Source organism: Lissotriton helveticus, chromosome 6, assembly GCF_964261635.1.
Source record: "Lissotriton helveticus chromosome 6, aLisHel1.1, whole genome shotgun sequence".
Classification (NCBI taxonomy): domain Eukaryota; kingdom Metazoa; phylum Chordata; class Amphibia; order Caudata; family Salamandridae; genus Lissotriton; species Lissotriton helveticus.
This window is the reverse complement of record NC_136067.1, coordinates 1086570497-1086586472: the sequence shown is the minus strand read 5'-3', so window position 1 is coordinate 1086586472 and position 15976 is coordinate 1086570497. Positions and strand designations below refer to the sequence as shown.

Sequence of the window (15976 nt, the reverse complement as noted above, 5' to 3'; positions counted from 1 at the left end):
GGACCCCATGACAAATTTTCATGAATTGTAACGCCCAGGTACTGGAAGGTCGTAACCCTTTCCAGATATACATCGCCCAATGATGGATTTGCGCGAGTGGACCCTGGCGGGTTAAAAATCATGAATTGTGTCTTGTCGGCGTTAATCTCTAGGCCTCTGTTCCAACAAAAGTCCCCAAACCCCTCCATTATCCTCTGAATCCCCATAGGAGATTTGGAGAGTAGGAGGGTGTCGTCTGCGAACATAATCGCCGGCACCCTTCTACCAGCCAGCCTTGGTGCGTCATTGTCAGGGTCGCCGTCCAGATGTGTGATTACCCCGTTGACATACAGGCAGAACAGGGTCGGTGCTAAGACACAGTCCTGTCTCACCCCCCTGCCAACGGGGAACCTTGGTGACAGCGTCCCGTTCTTGCCACAGCAGACCTGGGCGTAAGTCCCCTCATGTAGTCTCATGAGTAGCTCTAAAATCTGATGCGGAAGGCCCAGATCCTGAAGGACAGCCCACAGTTTCCCCCTAGGAACTAGGTCAAACGCGGACCGGAGGTTTCCAAAGACCATGTAGAGGCTGCCACCCTCTACCTTTGCCGTCTTCCAGTACAGTAGGATCAGCCAGAAAATTTGGTACATAGTGGACGTATTCCTTCTGAATCCCGCCTGGAAGGGGCTCAGTACATTGTGTTCCTCCATCCACGTCAACAAATGATCCAAGACCAATCTCGCAAATATTTTTTGTTGGACGTCGATTAAGCTGATTGGCCTGTAATTGACTGGGAGCAGAGGTGACCCCTTCTTAAATATTGGGACTATCTCTGCCCCCAACCAAGTACTGGGAATTTCCATGCCTCTCGAGATGGCGTTAAATACTACATGGAAATAGGGGCCCCAGATTTCCGGTTGATGTATAAAAAGATCCCCCGGTAATTTATCAAGTCCCGGGGCCTTTCCCACTGAAAGTTTGCCTATTGCACTTATCACCTCCCCTAGGGTGAACTCCAGGGGCTCCTGCTGTTGTTCTGGGACTTGTACGTTGGGCAAGCTACACAGCGCAGCTTCCCCCCCCCCCCCCCCCATATAGACCTTTAAAATGGGCCTCCCATGCTGATGCCGCAATATTCGGTTCTATAGCAGACTTTGGTTCACCCGTGCCATGGTTAACAAGTGACCAGAATCTGCGCGCATCTTTTGTGTCCAGAGCTTGCTTTAAGTTCATCAACCTGTCCATATCCCATTCTTTTTTTGCATGCCCCATGACCTCTTTGTACTGCAATCTGCAATCTCGAATCACCAATTTACTGCGCCCTTCCTTAATAGCTGTAACAAGGTTGCACTTTGCTCTCCTGCATGTTGAGTTATACCAGGATGATGCAGGTACTCTGGGTCTTCTGGAGGGCGCCTGGGGGTAGAAAACTTCAGCCAGATTGTTGGCCAGATCTAAATGGATTGGGCTAAGTTCTCCATTGAAGTCCATAGGAGAATCTTGGGAGATTAAAGTTTCAACCTCCAGGAGTCGTGGTAAGACTATGTTATAGACCTTGGCTAAGTTTGCTACCGAACCTACCATTCTCCCCCACTTTACCCTACGCCTGTTGCTTGTTTTGGGTCAAACCAGTGCCCTCTACATCTCCCCCTGGGTTAGGTGGGTCTATTTCTTGTAACCCTGGATACACCAACTCCAGTTGTAACGCATTATGATCACTGTCGGCTCTCTCAACTACCCTAAAATCAGTGACCATCGACAACATCTGGGTTTCCACCATGATGTAATAGATTCGGGATTCTTACCCCTTCTTGTTGTAGGTGCACACTGACGGGCTGTCGGACGCTGAACGTCCGTTACAAGCCCTAAGGGAATTATTTAGCACAAGGGCAATGATCTGGATCGCCAGTGGGGACCAAACCTTTAGGCGTGGAGACTGACATGGGGAATCCCCCAGTAGTCGTCCTCTCCCATGAGAGCACCTTCGCTACTTCCAAAGAATGGCTCGTATTGGCAATTGACATCCCCTGCCACCAAAAGCCTAAAATCCCCTGGAAATGTGCTCAAAAATTGGGACAGGTCTTCAAAAGTGGATGACTCAAGGCCTAGCCGTACTGGCCGCGAGTAAACATTCACAACCGCCAGTCCATACCAGTTGGGCCATTTTAATACTAGACACTGCACATCGTCTGAATGGGTGGGCATATTTTCCACCACACAACCCAAATGAAGAGCAACCCATATGGCCAGTCTCCCAGACGGTCTTCCTTTCCCTCCCCACCTCGCAGGGACATGAAAAGTGGTAAATCCCACTCTTGAGTGTTCCTCTCTGGCCCAAGTCTCCTGGAACATACATAAATCCATCTGATCTACCAAGGCACCCCCAATGTAGCTTATTTGTTATTCCAGCCACGTTCCAGGATAGTATTTTAATTGATGTCAGTACCGTGACTACTTCAGTTACTGCAGCACTTCCTAATGTCTGGCCTTCAATTTGTGCCGCACAGTCAGGCGGAGCTTGATGCTGTAACACCATACTATCATGTGTGACACGCCCCTCTACTGTATTCGGTTCCCAGATCTAAACAATTGTAGACGCTCTGTCTAAACCCCCCTCTGACGACTCTACACTTTCAATATTTTTTTAGAGGTCCTAGTCTGAGATTTACCCACCCTCAGCTGCCCAGCCGCATGGAGTTAGTCCACCATTTCGAGGGAACTAAACCTGTTGTAGGTTACTGGGTAGTTTGGGGTGACTAGATCTCTGTGGCCGCCCATGTTCACCCTTCGGCCCCGCCCCTGAGTCATAGGTGACCAATCTAATACGCAATCTGGCCTTCGAGGTCAGGGGTAGAAGAAGGACAGGAGATAGGGTTGGATCCTTGAGCCTACGCTGTCATGCACCCAATTACAAATATGTTCTACTGTGTGCGGGTCTCTAAAGTTAACCAGGACGCAGTTGCCAGAGATGGTTTTTCTACTGCGTCCCACCCAAGCTACTCTACGTACCATCAGTACTTCGCTTTTAAGATAGTGTGGTAGGTGCCTATAATGATTGAGCCACTGGGTATGGACAGATCCCTCTCTGGTACTGTCACGGCTGGATCTGAGGTGGGTATGGTCAAGGTGACTGCCGGTACAGTCCCAGCACTAACTCCTGCAACTACAGCTGTCGTGTTGGCAGCTGTGGTCGGGGGCCTGGCAGTAGGAGAAGGAACAAGACTGAGGGCCCCAATAAGCGCAGGACCACTTTGGGCTATATCTGCTGACTGCATTTTTTTCTTTCTTTTTGCCCCATTCCCATTCCCAGCCATAGCCTGTTGTAGCTGAGAGAGCTGAAATTCCATACGAGCAAGCCTCTCATCTAAGATCAAGCACTCCCTTTAGTAAGAGCCCCAGTCTCTCCATTAGATATTGATCCTCCCCCTTGGCCTCCCCACCCACACTGCACCGGAATCGTGGGTCCTTTCGAAACTGGGGATAACAGGGATAAGTCAGTGTCCGAGGCAATCGAGTCATTCAGAGTAGGGCCACTCTTTGATTTCGGCGATATGACACTGGCAGTCCGGCCCTTCACAGTTCTGGCCTTCCTGTGACACGACACTTTGGTAGCAGCCCGCTTTCTCTTGTATTTTGCCCCTCTTAGATTACCCTTCGCTGGGTTTGCCAGTGATTTCGCAGGCGAGTTAAGCAAAGATAAAACCTCTGGGGACATTGTTGCCTCTGGAGTAGGGGAGCCTATAGTTGGGAGGCATATGGCCATCATTCTGAGGAGCATGTACTAAAGCAGGGACGCAGGTGGATTAGGCATGATTGTTGCGGACAGGCGTCCGAGCATTTGCTAAATGGCCCATAGAGGAACGTTTGGCCATAGCAAGGTCCTGAGACACTATGCTCCATGAGGATAATACCCTGGTCAATCACTGAGCTAGCTTAGTGATGAAATTGTCTAATGGGCCAGTAATCAACCCTCTGCAGGCCATTGTGTTGCTCCTTGTTCCCCGAGCAGGCATAATGATTGTGAAAAGGTCCCCGGCAGCGGTACTCACTGTGGCAGCTGTGGTACAGGTATGATGCCACAGGCGGATGAGGAATGGCCCGGTCCGATCTCCCCCGGTCTCGAACAGGCTCAAACGGGCCCGCCCTTGGCCCGGGCTTAGCCCGGGGCCGCCCGCGACACGCAGGGAGCCTCTTGTGTTTAAGCGCCTCCAGGCACCAAAGTAACAGGAAGTGGGCGGGGATGCCGCCGAGCGTCCTGGGACCTGTAGTACTCCTGGTCCCTGGGCGCGAGCTGGAAGCGGCAGTGAGGCGGCAGGAAAGTGCCCAGCATCTTAGTCCCTGCAGAAGCGGTCAGGAAATGGCCTGTTGCGCGGTTGTTTGCCCCCCGCTCCACCGATGGAGCCTCTTGTGTTTAAGCGCCTCCAGGCGACAAAGTAACAGGAAGTGGGCAGGGATGCCGCCGAGCGTCCTGGGACCTCTAGTACTCCTGGTCCCTGGCCATGAGCTGGAAGCGGCAGTGAGGCGGCAGGAAAGTGCCCAGCATCCTAGTCCCGGCAGCAGCGGTCAGGTAATGGCCTGTTGAGCGGTTGTTTGCTTATATTAATCTGAGCGTAGCTAGATCCCGCTCTGAGTGTGTCTGCAGCTCAATCCTTGCCAACATATGATACCATTTGAAATACTAGTGGTATTCCATCGATGTTGCTGTTGATCGGTCTCTTATGTTAGTCTCTTATTTTGGCGTTAGTCTGTCTGTATTTCTGGTATTGGTATGCAATTACTTACAGTAAATTGTACGTTACCCGGACTAGGTCCTGTCTTAAGGTGGCCTGCTGGTAACTAGTTCATAACCAAAAACAAATTTTAAATGCAATGATGTGTCGTTATTTTGGTCTAAGCTGCCCCATGATTTGAATCCCTATTTTTGTGGGGAAAAAAACAAACTTATTCAAAGCGTAAAGAGAGCACTGCCTTTTTATTACAATTTACAGCTGGTGTGGTCTGAGGCTAGAAGGCTGCTTTGAAGCTCGGTTCCCTGGGAGGAAATGGTTGCAGCCCTTAAGTCATTAATTAAGAACATGAAACTATAAAAGATACCGAAAAGCAACCGAGAGCAGTACTGAAAATTGCGAGCTCTGCAACAGCGGCCTGGTCAGGTTCTGGGCGGTGTTTTCTGCTTTTAATAAACCAACGTTGCCTGGAATTAGTAGTGCTCGTTGAAGCACAGATGGGGATTGTGGGGACTTCCTAGGGGCATTATTAGCACATTTGCCTCTAGAGCAGGATTGAGAGCATTTTAACAAGGCTGCCGGCAGATGTGTGCTCTGCTCTGCATGCGCGTTAGCTATACAGAACACCTCTGCTATTACTGTGGTCGAACCGGTGGAAAGGTCTCTGGTGAGGTCAAGGTAGCATTAGGTCAGAAGTGTTACATTAAGTGGCATGTGATGAATTAGATATGACAATTCAACTGGCTCTCTTTTGTTTTATAATTAAAGCGTTGCCCGAGGCAGAACTTACTAGGTGCAACTACTGTGGCAAATGCTGAGAGGCTCAGCGGAAAACACATTACAGCAAGTAAGTGGGCCTGGACATTCTGCCAGGTTGAGGTCAATTGGTTAAGAAAATATTAATACAGGGTTTATGTGCCAAAATAAATACACTGTTTCGGTGGTATAAATATGTTAAATGGCATCTTTTTGAGCTTTGTTTTCTTACGTGAGGGAAGGAATAGAGAAAGTTATTTGCCTTAAAAAAAAGCGGACTGCGTAGCAACGAATGCGTGCTCTGAATGGAAGGCTATTGTCTTTGCTTATTTTGAAGAAACCGCATTGTATGCTTAATGCGTATTTCCCTCAGACAGTCTTCTGGCAGATTTCACTACCACCTGTATGAAACAGTCAAGGACAAGATTTTAAGATCTGTCTCATTGACATAGCTCTGTGGTTACACTGAATAAGCAGCTACCTATGTTATATGACATCTCTTTATTAATGTAATAACTGAACTTTTACAATTGCTTTACTAACCTTCCTGCTTCCTCAAATTTGCTTGAAAATGCGCCATTTGTCCACTCTTTTTTCAACATTTTCTCGGGAGGGGGGGGGAGAACACCCCTCCATAGGTTGTTCCAGGTCGCTCGCTGCAGTGCAGTATGACAAAAATGTTACGCCACTCCACTTGCAAATGTCACCAGCCGCCACTGCCCCAAAGTAACCTGCCATTTTCTAATAGGGCGTCACAAGTCCAGGAAGACTAATATTACCTTGGGTATTGGAGAACCACAATGCACCAGATGGCGAAACAACAGCTGATAAAAGCTCCTTTCCATGACTATATCTAATGGAAAGGCTTTGGAATTGGAGCACGCCTGGAACTTTTGGATATACTTAGAAGAAGAAAAAAAGAGTGGTTCTTAGTTGGCCTAGGGCCAGCGAACATCAATCTTTGGCTAAATCAGCTTTACAGAAAAGCAAAGCGTGTGTGGAGGCAGCTCAAAAGCTCAGAGGTGAGGAAAAATGACCTACATAAAAGGTCTAAACACCCTGTTTATGGATAAAGTCACTGATAGGCAAGATCACAATTAAATAAAAGTCATACAAAAGAGAAGAGGCATTCTTCATCAAATGCAATACAGATATGCAGATATACTGGTTCAGTGTGTATTTGCTCAACTATTTTCTTTACAGAAAGCCCATCATTCATTATTTTCCTGCTCCACTGGTAGTCTAAACCAAAGTAAAATAACAGTCCACTAGTACATGCCCTCAAAGGTGCAATAAAAAACACATTGCCTTCTTGTAGGAAGTTAGTAAAGCATCTTTTAAGTCAGAGTATGGACACAAATATTCATCTCTAGGCAACGGAGCAATCAATTGCTACAAAACAATTTGTCTACAACTACGGGTATAATTAGAGGGTAGTTATAGCCTATTTTTTAACCAAAAAGTGACATTACCCAGCTCCTGTAATTTCCTAGAGTTGATGTGTTTCCGGTACATTTCCTTCATGGCAATGAATTATGCATGTGTATCTATGGTGGAATATGTATATGTAACTATGTTGGGACAAATATGCCTACGTTTTGTAGGGATAGGGGTTGAAAATATCTTCCTCAAAAAAATATACAAAAGGAACAGCAAACAGTGACATGTCAGTAGGAAACCAAGTGACATTACATACCTTGGCGTCCCAGTTTTTATTGAGATAATATATACAAGTAACACATCTTCCATCGCCATTTGGATTATCTACATGCCGAACGTATCCTGTTCCATTACCTGGATAACATGCCACCATTGCCTGAAAAATTTAAAGAAAATTAATATATACCAAGGGATTGGTTGTGTTAGTATATGTACTGCAAAAGCATATTCAACTCAATGGCTTAATGTATTTAGTTAATCCAATTTAAGGCTTCACGATTCTTGCTCAAAATGTGAGAACGATACCAGTGTGAACCGTTAATCTTACTTATACATTCTGGCATTTCACTTGTCTTTCATACAGGAAAGACAGCCTTAAAAAACAACTTCATATTTTCAATATCAAGGGTACACTTTGTGCACTACGATCCATTTAGTCAGGCTAGAAATACTAAAAATAAAATCTTCAACAGCACAAAGAAAAGAAAGATGGGTGATGAAATTATAGCTCTTTAATCTTTTAGCTCCAAAAAAAAAAAACAGACTCCTCATATTGTTTTCAGATCATCTGCAAACAAGCATAGTGTAACAGTTCTTACTTAAGACTAACAATCAACAAGCATTGGCATAGCCAATAGGTCTCGCCTTTGGGACCTTATAAGTGTTTAGCCATGCAACACTTGATGTTGTTGCACCAAGGATATTGTACTGAATAACTCAACACTTATAAGGTCCCAAAGGGGAGACCTATTGGCTATGCCGATGCTTCTTTTTTTTAAAGGACAAGCAGTGCTATCAGGCTCCGGCTGCCACTTAGTCCACTGCATCCCACGTAGACGTTGGAGCCATCTTTGAGACCGAGGGGTGGAGACAGAGGGGTGGAGACAGAGGGGTGGAGACAGGTAGGTGGGTGCTTGCATACGTCGGGGTGCTAGAGGGCCCTCATCCATGGGGGGTTGGGGGGGGGGGGGGTTAGAGTAGGGCCCAGCTTGTAAAGAACAGCATCACAACGTGCAAATAACTGGATGTAATGTAGGTGACATCATCGAAGGGTCTGAAAACGTATCTTTGTGCAAACAGAAATACAAGCTGGGTGCGTGTCTAGTCTCTAGTGTCTTCATCCAACGAACCCGGCACAAGCTCGCAGTATTTACTCTCAGTTATGACTCATGGACCACAGATGGCAAGAACAACCTTTCAGGGAAGCTTGGCATGGAACAGACGTCTCCCACTGCAGGTCAGCCTGGAGCACTAAAGGTTACAGGGGAAACTGTGAAGAATATCTAAGAAAGATTGTAGAATCCCACCAAACACATGGCCTTCGCTGAGATCACACAGCCATACAAACTTGAAGATGTGAGTTCCCATTATAACAACAAAACGCAGACCCCAAACACTACGTCAGTTCGCATGTGTGTAGTTAATTTTCTACAGCGTGCACACTAAAAAACAAATAAAAAAAATGGTTTGCTCATTCTTAGCAGAGCGCTGCCATGTAAAGAAATAACTGCGCGACTTTCAAAAACATTATTTAAACTTGGAACCTCAACACAGCCTCCACATCATGCCACGCAGAGGGGTGTTTGAATTTGGGCCAGAAATATTCCTACTCCATTGGAACTCTTTCAGGGGGATTTGTTCATGCATGCCGTATAATCACTCCTAAAACCATACTTAGGGTGTCTGGGGAGCGCCAGGCCACGCAGCCTTTTGTTTTCACCCTTCTGGGGACGGCCCTTCAATTCCTTTCAGCTAAATGCACTCACATATGAATATTTTAGTACAATTTAATGTTGCTGCCCCAACCCCAGAAGGAGCAGGGCAATAATCTGTGAACACAGCTCTCGTGGAGTTAAAAGTCAGGCTGATAATGCATCTGAAAGGGCCAAGAGAAAACAGGTCAATCAAGCACTCTCTAAATTGTTAGTATTTCAAAGGATAGTTATTATCATTCTCAAGTCCTGAAGTAAGACAGACAGATAATTCAATTAACAGTAATTCTTCACTTCTGTAAATGTAAAGTTCATTTGTAGATTTCAAAATATGGATCCAAGCCAGATGTTATACTTCAAATTCTTTATTTCATAAACATTAAAAGTTTCCAGCACACACCGCCGACACGTGTTTCGTCTTTTGAAGACTTTTTCAAGGCTGGAAGTATAAAGAGCTACAATAAATATTCACCAATATACACTAAATATATACACTTTCCCTAATTATATACATTTAAAATATAGTCTACCGCATATATTTACAAAGATTATTTCTTTCTAGAAAAACCACAAAAGCAAAGACAACTCATTACTCATATATTCACAATAATGTTCTTTATCAATGAATGATAAGCATGTAATTCAAGGACAATTTATTGTCACATGTTAAAGCCCCAAGTCCTAGCAACATTAGTAGTATATATAGTTAATTCCTCCAAAGAATTGTAACACAAGAATCACCCTCAATATAATTGTCACCCATGTACCAGTCTCAGTACCGGATGTAATTCGGCTCCCAGTCCCCCCAATCTATAATTCCAAGGCACAGAGATTAGAAAAAGACATACCAATAGATATTATTATGGGATGTTCTATTAAGACGAATCTTGTCTCGCAGCAAAAGTGTAGGGGGAATCTATGGTCACACAATTACTAGGAATCCTACAAAATAAGATAATACATTTGCAAACTGTATCCAAAGGGGCAATTTGTGGCAAAGTTTCAAATATTAAAAAACATACCGAATAAAGTAGGCCGGGAGGACGCGATCCTAATAATCAAGGTCACCTCACCCGTATTTCTATATATTACATAGAGTGTAGTCCAAGGTCAAAAGCAATAGTTGTGATAGTTGTCCTAAAAGTCGGGGCAAAGAATATAGTAAGCCCCACAATAATATGGCGAAAAGTCAGAACTAGAGGTGCTTGGCATTCGCTTCCATGGAATAGATATGATTAGGCCTGACCCAAGAGGTGGAGACAATACACTGGCATTACGTAAACTCGAATCTAAGTGGCTAATCAAGCTCCGTGCAGTAGATCGAGGACTCAATATTGATAGGGAACTACATGTTTTCCTTAAAGATTAATGAGATTGCTTGTGTTTCAGTGGTTTCACTCTTGTAATGTCTTGATCCCCGCAATGTTTTAGTGGGTTGATTATAAACATATTTCCAACTATAAGGCACCTCATTATGAATTTGATTGCTGATGTGATCTTATATGCATATTTGTTTTAGGTATTTCAATGATTATGACAGATATAACAATACCCTTGTACTTTGACATGACTGTTTTCGTACTGTAATGTGCTCCTTATGACATTTGTCCAAATAATTCACAATAGGGTATAAGGGGTTAATATACATTTTTTCTCAAGCAGGAATTATTGCTTAAATCTTATGCATAAGAAAATATGTGTCTATATTTTCTTCCAAGAGATAGTTGTTCCTCATGATTAGTATATTTTAACTATTGGAAAATGATCAGGGGGGTTATCTCTCCCTTCCCTAGATATCCCCTACAAGATGGCGGCCATTATCGAGTTAAATGCTTTTGGCTTGGTTCTTTATACACGCAAGCAGTCATAACGTTAATATGCGACGCCACGCATTTGCTTTTAACAGAAGTCACAAGCGGGAATAATATTAGCATTCGATATACTATGGGATGATCTAGGGAAACGCCATAATGATTTATTTATTTTTTTAACTTTATTTTTGTGCAGGCACGAAAAGAATACAGGTGTGGCGAACCCACACCAGCACATCAAACTTACATAGAGTACTTATTCCACAGCCGTTGTGCCCACAACCCTGGGGCCGGGCGGCAACACCTTTTTCTTCCAGTAGCGTGCAATTATTTCCAATGTTACGCGCTCCACATGGAGCCCCACAATCCTGCTTTTGTCGTTTTCTCCCACAACTCCCCCCCCGCCCCCCACAACTCCCCACAAAACTAGTAGCACGCCCCACTCAAGGGGTGACAGTCAGCCCCCAGTCCATCAATCCATGTGTCACTGGTCCATCTGTTACATGTGTGCATAGTGTACTGGTGTTCTTCCCCCACCCCATGCCACGATATAGCCTCTCACATGTACGGAGTCTCCGAATGATGCACTGTCTCTGCCGTGCACGGGCACTCGTCATTATCAGGTAGCCACCCACTCCCACCTCCTCCGTCTACCCCTCTATGTGACGCCTCCTATTTGCCCCACTTCCAGGCCATGGTATTGTCTCCATTTACTCCATATCCTTCGGAATTTTTTTTGGACAGCCTCTAGCTTTGTAGGACACTCGTTCCGCTGCCATATAGAGGTCCAGACCTCTCCTCCATTCCTCTATCTCTGGCCGTTCCGCCACCCCCCAATATTTCGCAATGTCCCTCTTCGCTACCACTAGTGCCAACACCAGGAAAATGATATGTGGGCGTGGCAGGTCTACTTCAGTCACCATTCCTAGTAGCGCCAGTTTCGGGTCTAGTGTTAGCTCTATTCCCAGCACCTCCCCCAATTCCGCGAAGATGTGAGACCAATACATTTGAATCTCGTCACAGGACCATATAGTGTGGTAAAAATCTCCCTGCTCAGCATTGCACCGAAGGCATGTTGCGTCTGCTATCCTACCCATCTTGTGGAGACGCCTTCGATCAAAGTATGTCCTGTGTAGCACATTTAATTGGATCAGCCTCAGCCTTGACTTAATGGCCACTTCTCGGGGGTGCATCAGTATCAGCTCCCAGTCTAAGTCCTCTAGTTGCCCTACTTCCGCCTCCCATATACCTCTGAGTTTCGCCAAATTTCCCAACATATTGTTAGTGAGGGTTTTATACGTGAGAGACACTGCCTGGTGTACCATCTGCTCCTGTAGGAGTCTCCCTTCTAGAGGTGAATATTCCGGTATGTCCTGTAGTGATATCTGCTGCGCATTCCATGCATGTACAAGCTGTAGGTGTTTGTAACGTTGTGCGTGGTGTAATCCAAACTCTGCCTGCAGCATCGCGAATGTCTTCAGCTCACCTTTACTAATCACATCCCCAATAGTAGAGATCCCTATGTCATCCCATCTTTGGAAGCCTTTCAGTTTTTGGAGTTCCGTGAACCATTTGCAGTGCCATAGTGGTGTCTGACGTGTTGGCCTCCCTCCCCACCCCGTGGATCTCGTGGCTCGGGTCCATGCTCTAATCGTAATCACAGTAGCGGGCAAGAGCGTTCTCCCTGCCTTACCCCCATACAGATAGTGAAGTACATTGTGTGCAGACAATTTATGCCTTTCTAATGCATATGTCGGGTGGTCCGCTGGTGCGTGTAACCAGGCATTAATGGGGGTCAGATGTTCCGCCCAATAGTACGCCTCCAAGTTTGGTAACGAAATCCCTCCACTATATTGATGTCGTTGGAGTGTCTGGAGTGCAATGCGTGGTTGTTTGCCTAGCCATAGAAATGACCGCAGGTCTGCGTGGATTCTGGCGATAGTGTTAGTCGGGAGCGGATAGTACTCATTTTGAAGTGCGTAGAGGAATTTGGGTAAGGTAATCATCTTATACATCGCTGCCCTTCCCAGTAAGGTGAGCGGCAACTGTCTCCATCTCGTCATGTCTTCCACTGCCTCTTTCATTATTCGTTCCACATTTCTCTGGAACGAGAGCTTCTTGTCCAGAGTGACATAGATCCCAAGGTACTGGAACCCCTCCGAGGTGGTGAGCAGACGGTCCGGCAACGCTACTCCCTGTACTGCTCCCCGTGGCGTATATAAGACTGATTTATGCCAGTTGATGGTATGGCCTGCCATCGCCCCAAAGCCCTCTAACTCCCTGAACAATTTCCCTACGGAGACCTCGGGGTTCGTAATATACAACAGTACATCGTCGGCATATAATGAAACCTTTTCCTGAGTATCCCCTGACTCATCATACGTGAAGCCATGGATCTCTGGGTTCTGTCGAATTTTGGCCGCCAGTATTTCTATGGTGAGAGTAAAGAGCAGAGGGGACAGCGGGCAACCTTGTCTCGTGCCCCGCTCCACACGGAATTCGCGCGATAGGCACCCATTCACACGTACCCGCGCCTTCGGTGCCGCGTATAGCAGCCCTATCCATTTTTGAAAGTGTGGACCAAAGCCAAACCGCCGCAACACTGCCATGAGAAAAGGCCAATGTACCGCATTGAACGCTTTTTCAGCGTCCAAGGACAGGAACCAGTGCGGCTCCGTCCTATCTTGTATTTCTTGAAGCCAGTTGTGTGTCCGTCGGAGGTTAAGCTTCGTCGCTCTATCCGGCAAGAATCCGGATTGGTCTGTGTGTATAAGGTCTGGAACAACTGTCCGTAGGCGCGCCGCTAGAATTGTGGCCAGTACTTTCACCTCCATATTCAGGAGGGATATGGGGCGGTACGAGGCACAATCCCCTTCCGGCTTGCCCTGTTTGTGTATTGGCACTATGGTCGCTAATGCTAGATCGCGTGGGAGTCTCCCTAGCTCGTAGGCTTCAACATATAGAGCCAACAGGTGAGGCATCAATAGGTCGGCCGTCTTTTTAAAGAATTCTGCTGGGAACCCATTGGGTCCTGGTGTCTTCCCCGTTTTCAATTTATTGATGGCTGTGGAGATCTCCTCCAGAGTGATTCCCGCCTCCAGCGGGGTGCTGAGTTCTTCATCTAATACTGGGATATCCAGATTTTCCATATATTGTAGGGCCTCGTCTACGGACCCGAGGTCTCTGCCTCTATAGAAGTTCTCATAGTGAAGCGCGAAGGCCTCCGCTATGCCCCTGTCGGTATTCTCTAGGCCTCCCTCATCCTTCCTGATTCTTTCCACCCACCTCGCGGCTCGTTCTTTCCTGCTAAGCCATGCCAGGAGCTTGCCTGACTTGTCGCCTACATCGTATAGGCGGTGTAACGTTGCTAGGGCTTGCGTCTTTGCCTCATTAGAGACCAATTCCCTATACTCCCTTTGTTTGTCATGCAACTGCCGTAATATACCTTCCCCTTGGTCTACAAGGTAGTGCCTTTCTAGAGTCAGGATTTCAAGTTCTAACGCTGTTGCCTCCCTGTGCTGTTTGCTTCGCTCGTCTCTCAGTCTCCCTCTAAGTCTATCTCTCAACACCGGCTTCATGGCCTCCCAAAAGATGGTGTTAGAGTCCACAGAACCCTTGTTCTCCGCTATGTATACTTTTATGTCTGCCCTCAGACCCCGTACTATCTCAGGGGTTTGAAGATCCCAGGCTGCCAAGCGCCATTCCGTCTCACGCCTTTCTGTATTTTTCCCTAATATCGCATATAGGGGCGAGTGATCTGATATTCCCCTTGCCTTGTACGTGAGCTCATCTCCCTCCGACAGGTACTGCCTGGCAACAAAAATGTAGTCTAGCCTGGAGAAGGTTTTATGGGCCCCTGAGTAAAAGGAGAACGTCTCTTGCATCGGGTGTCGCCAACGCCACGCGTCAGTGAGTCCCATGTCTGCCACGTATTTCGCAAGGGCTGTTTGCGTCCCCCCTCTGCGTGTTGCTCCCGAACGATCTAATTCTTCCGACATGACGTCATTGAAGTCCCCCCCCAATATTTGCATCGTGTCCGCAGTTTCCAGTAGGATGGACGCTACCTCTCTGAGCGTGCGTGGTTGAAGTTTAGGCGGGGCATATACTGAGATAACTGTAATGCGTGTTCTGTTCCACGAACCCTGTACTCCCACATATGTACCCTGTGGATCGCTCCATGTGCGTGTGACGGTAAAGGGGTGCGTATTGTTAATTAGTATCGCGGCTCCCATGGCGCCCGACGTGTAGCCCGCGTGATTCAAGACTTTGTACCTCCCCCTCGCTATGAATGTACATTTCCCCGCCCGAAGGTGAGTTCCTTGCAGGAGGATGAGGTCCGGGGCGGTCCTCTTTATGTACGAATTCACCAATCCCCTCTTTATTTTGGACCCCAGACCATTAACATTCCAAGTCAAAATGGAGATCCCCTTGTATGTTCTTTCTGTGGTTGTTAGTGTACCTGCCATACTGTGTAGGTCTTCTGGAGGTCAGTAGGAGACCATAGCGGCTGTGTGTGACAACGTTGACTCTCATTCTTCTGACTGTATCTCATCGTGCCTTCCCATGTCCAACTCCCCCCCCCAACTCCCCCAACTTGTTGAAACTCCCCTGTGCCCTCTAGAGCCCCCCACCCCACCTCCCTCTCCCTCCAGACTCGTCCCCATCAAGGTTCAAGCTGTCAGTAGAAGTCGGTCTGTCACCCCCCCACTCCCTCCCTCTATATAATTATGACCCGCAAGAGCCGCCTATATTGTCCTGTGGTGTATCCCCCCCGTCGGGCTTGTACCCCCGACAAGGGTATGCACCACTCCTGGGCTCGTGTCAAGACTGTGAAAGAACTGTTACAGCTAACAAGTAAATTATACCTGAAAAAACAAAAAGGGTTTAACGATTGAAAAAGAAACAACAACTAAAAGGGTGTTGGCCACTTGCGTGTCGTGTCCGTGTCCCGGCCGACAATCAAATCACCCACTTCCTCCAGGTTCACGAGTGTGAGTCTTGTGTAGTCGGTACTGTGCTGCAGTTTTTGTCGGATACGTCCTGTTCCAACTGCCGGATCACTGTTTCCAGTGGGTGTAAGGAGCGCCGGTCACTGTCTGACACCTCGTCCTCCACATCCGAGTCCCTGAGGTGTTCCCCTTCTCCTTCCGAACATGCCTGGTCCCGTGACGCCTCCTGTGGCGTGCGTGCCGTTCTCGACGTCCCCGGTGATTCGGATCTACCCCTCCTAGATCCCGCCGGTGTGCGTGAACGGTATGGGGTTCCTGTGTATCTCGAGTACAGTCTCCTGGATCTCCTCCTCTGCTGTTTTGGCGAGCCCCACCGCACCTTT

General features: G+C 47.0%; 1 protein-coding gene across 1 annotated transcript in view; it reads right to left on the bottom strand.

The window, feature by feature from the left end:
* Positions 1–15976, bottom strand: part of EGLN1 (egl-9 family hypoxia inducible factor 1) — a 237319-nt gene that overhangs the window by 166469 nt on the left and 54874 nt on the right. Inside the window, exon 2 of the mRNA XM_078648740.1 lies at positions 7159–7278. Coding sequence (XP_078504866.1) covers positions 7159–7278 — 120 coding nt within the window. The remainder of the gene's footprint in view (positions 1–7158; positions 7279–15976) is intronic.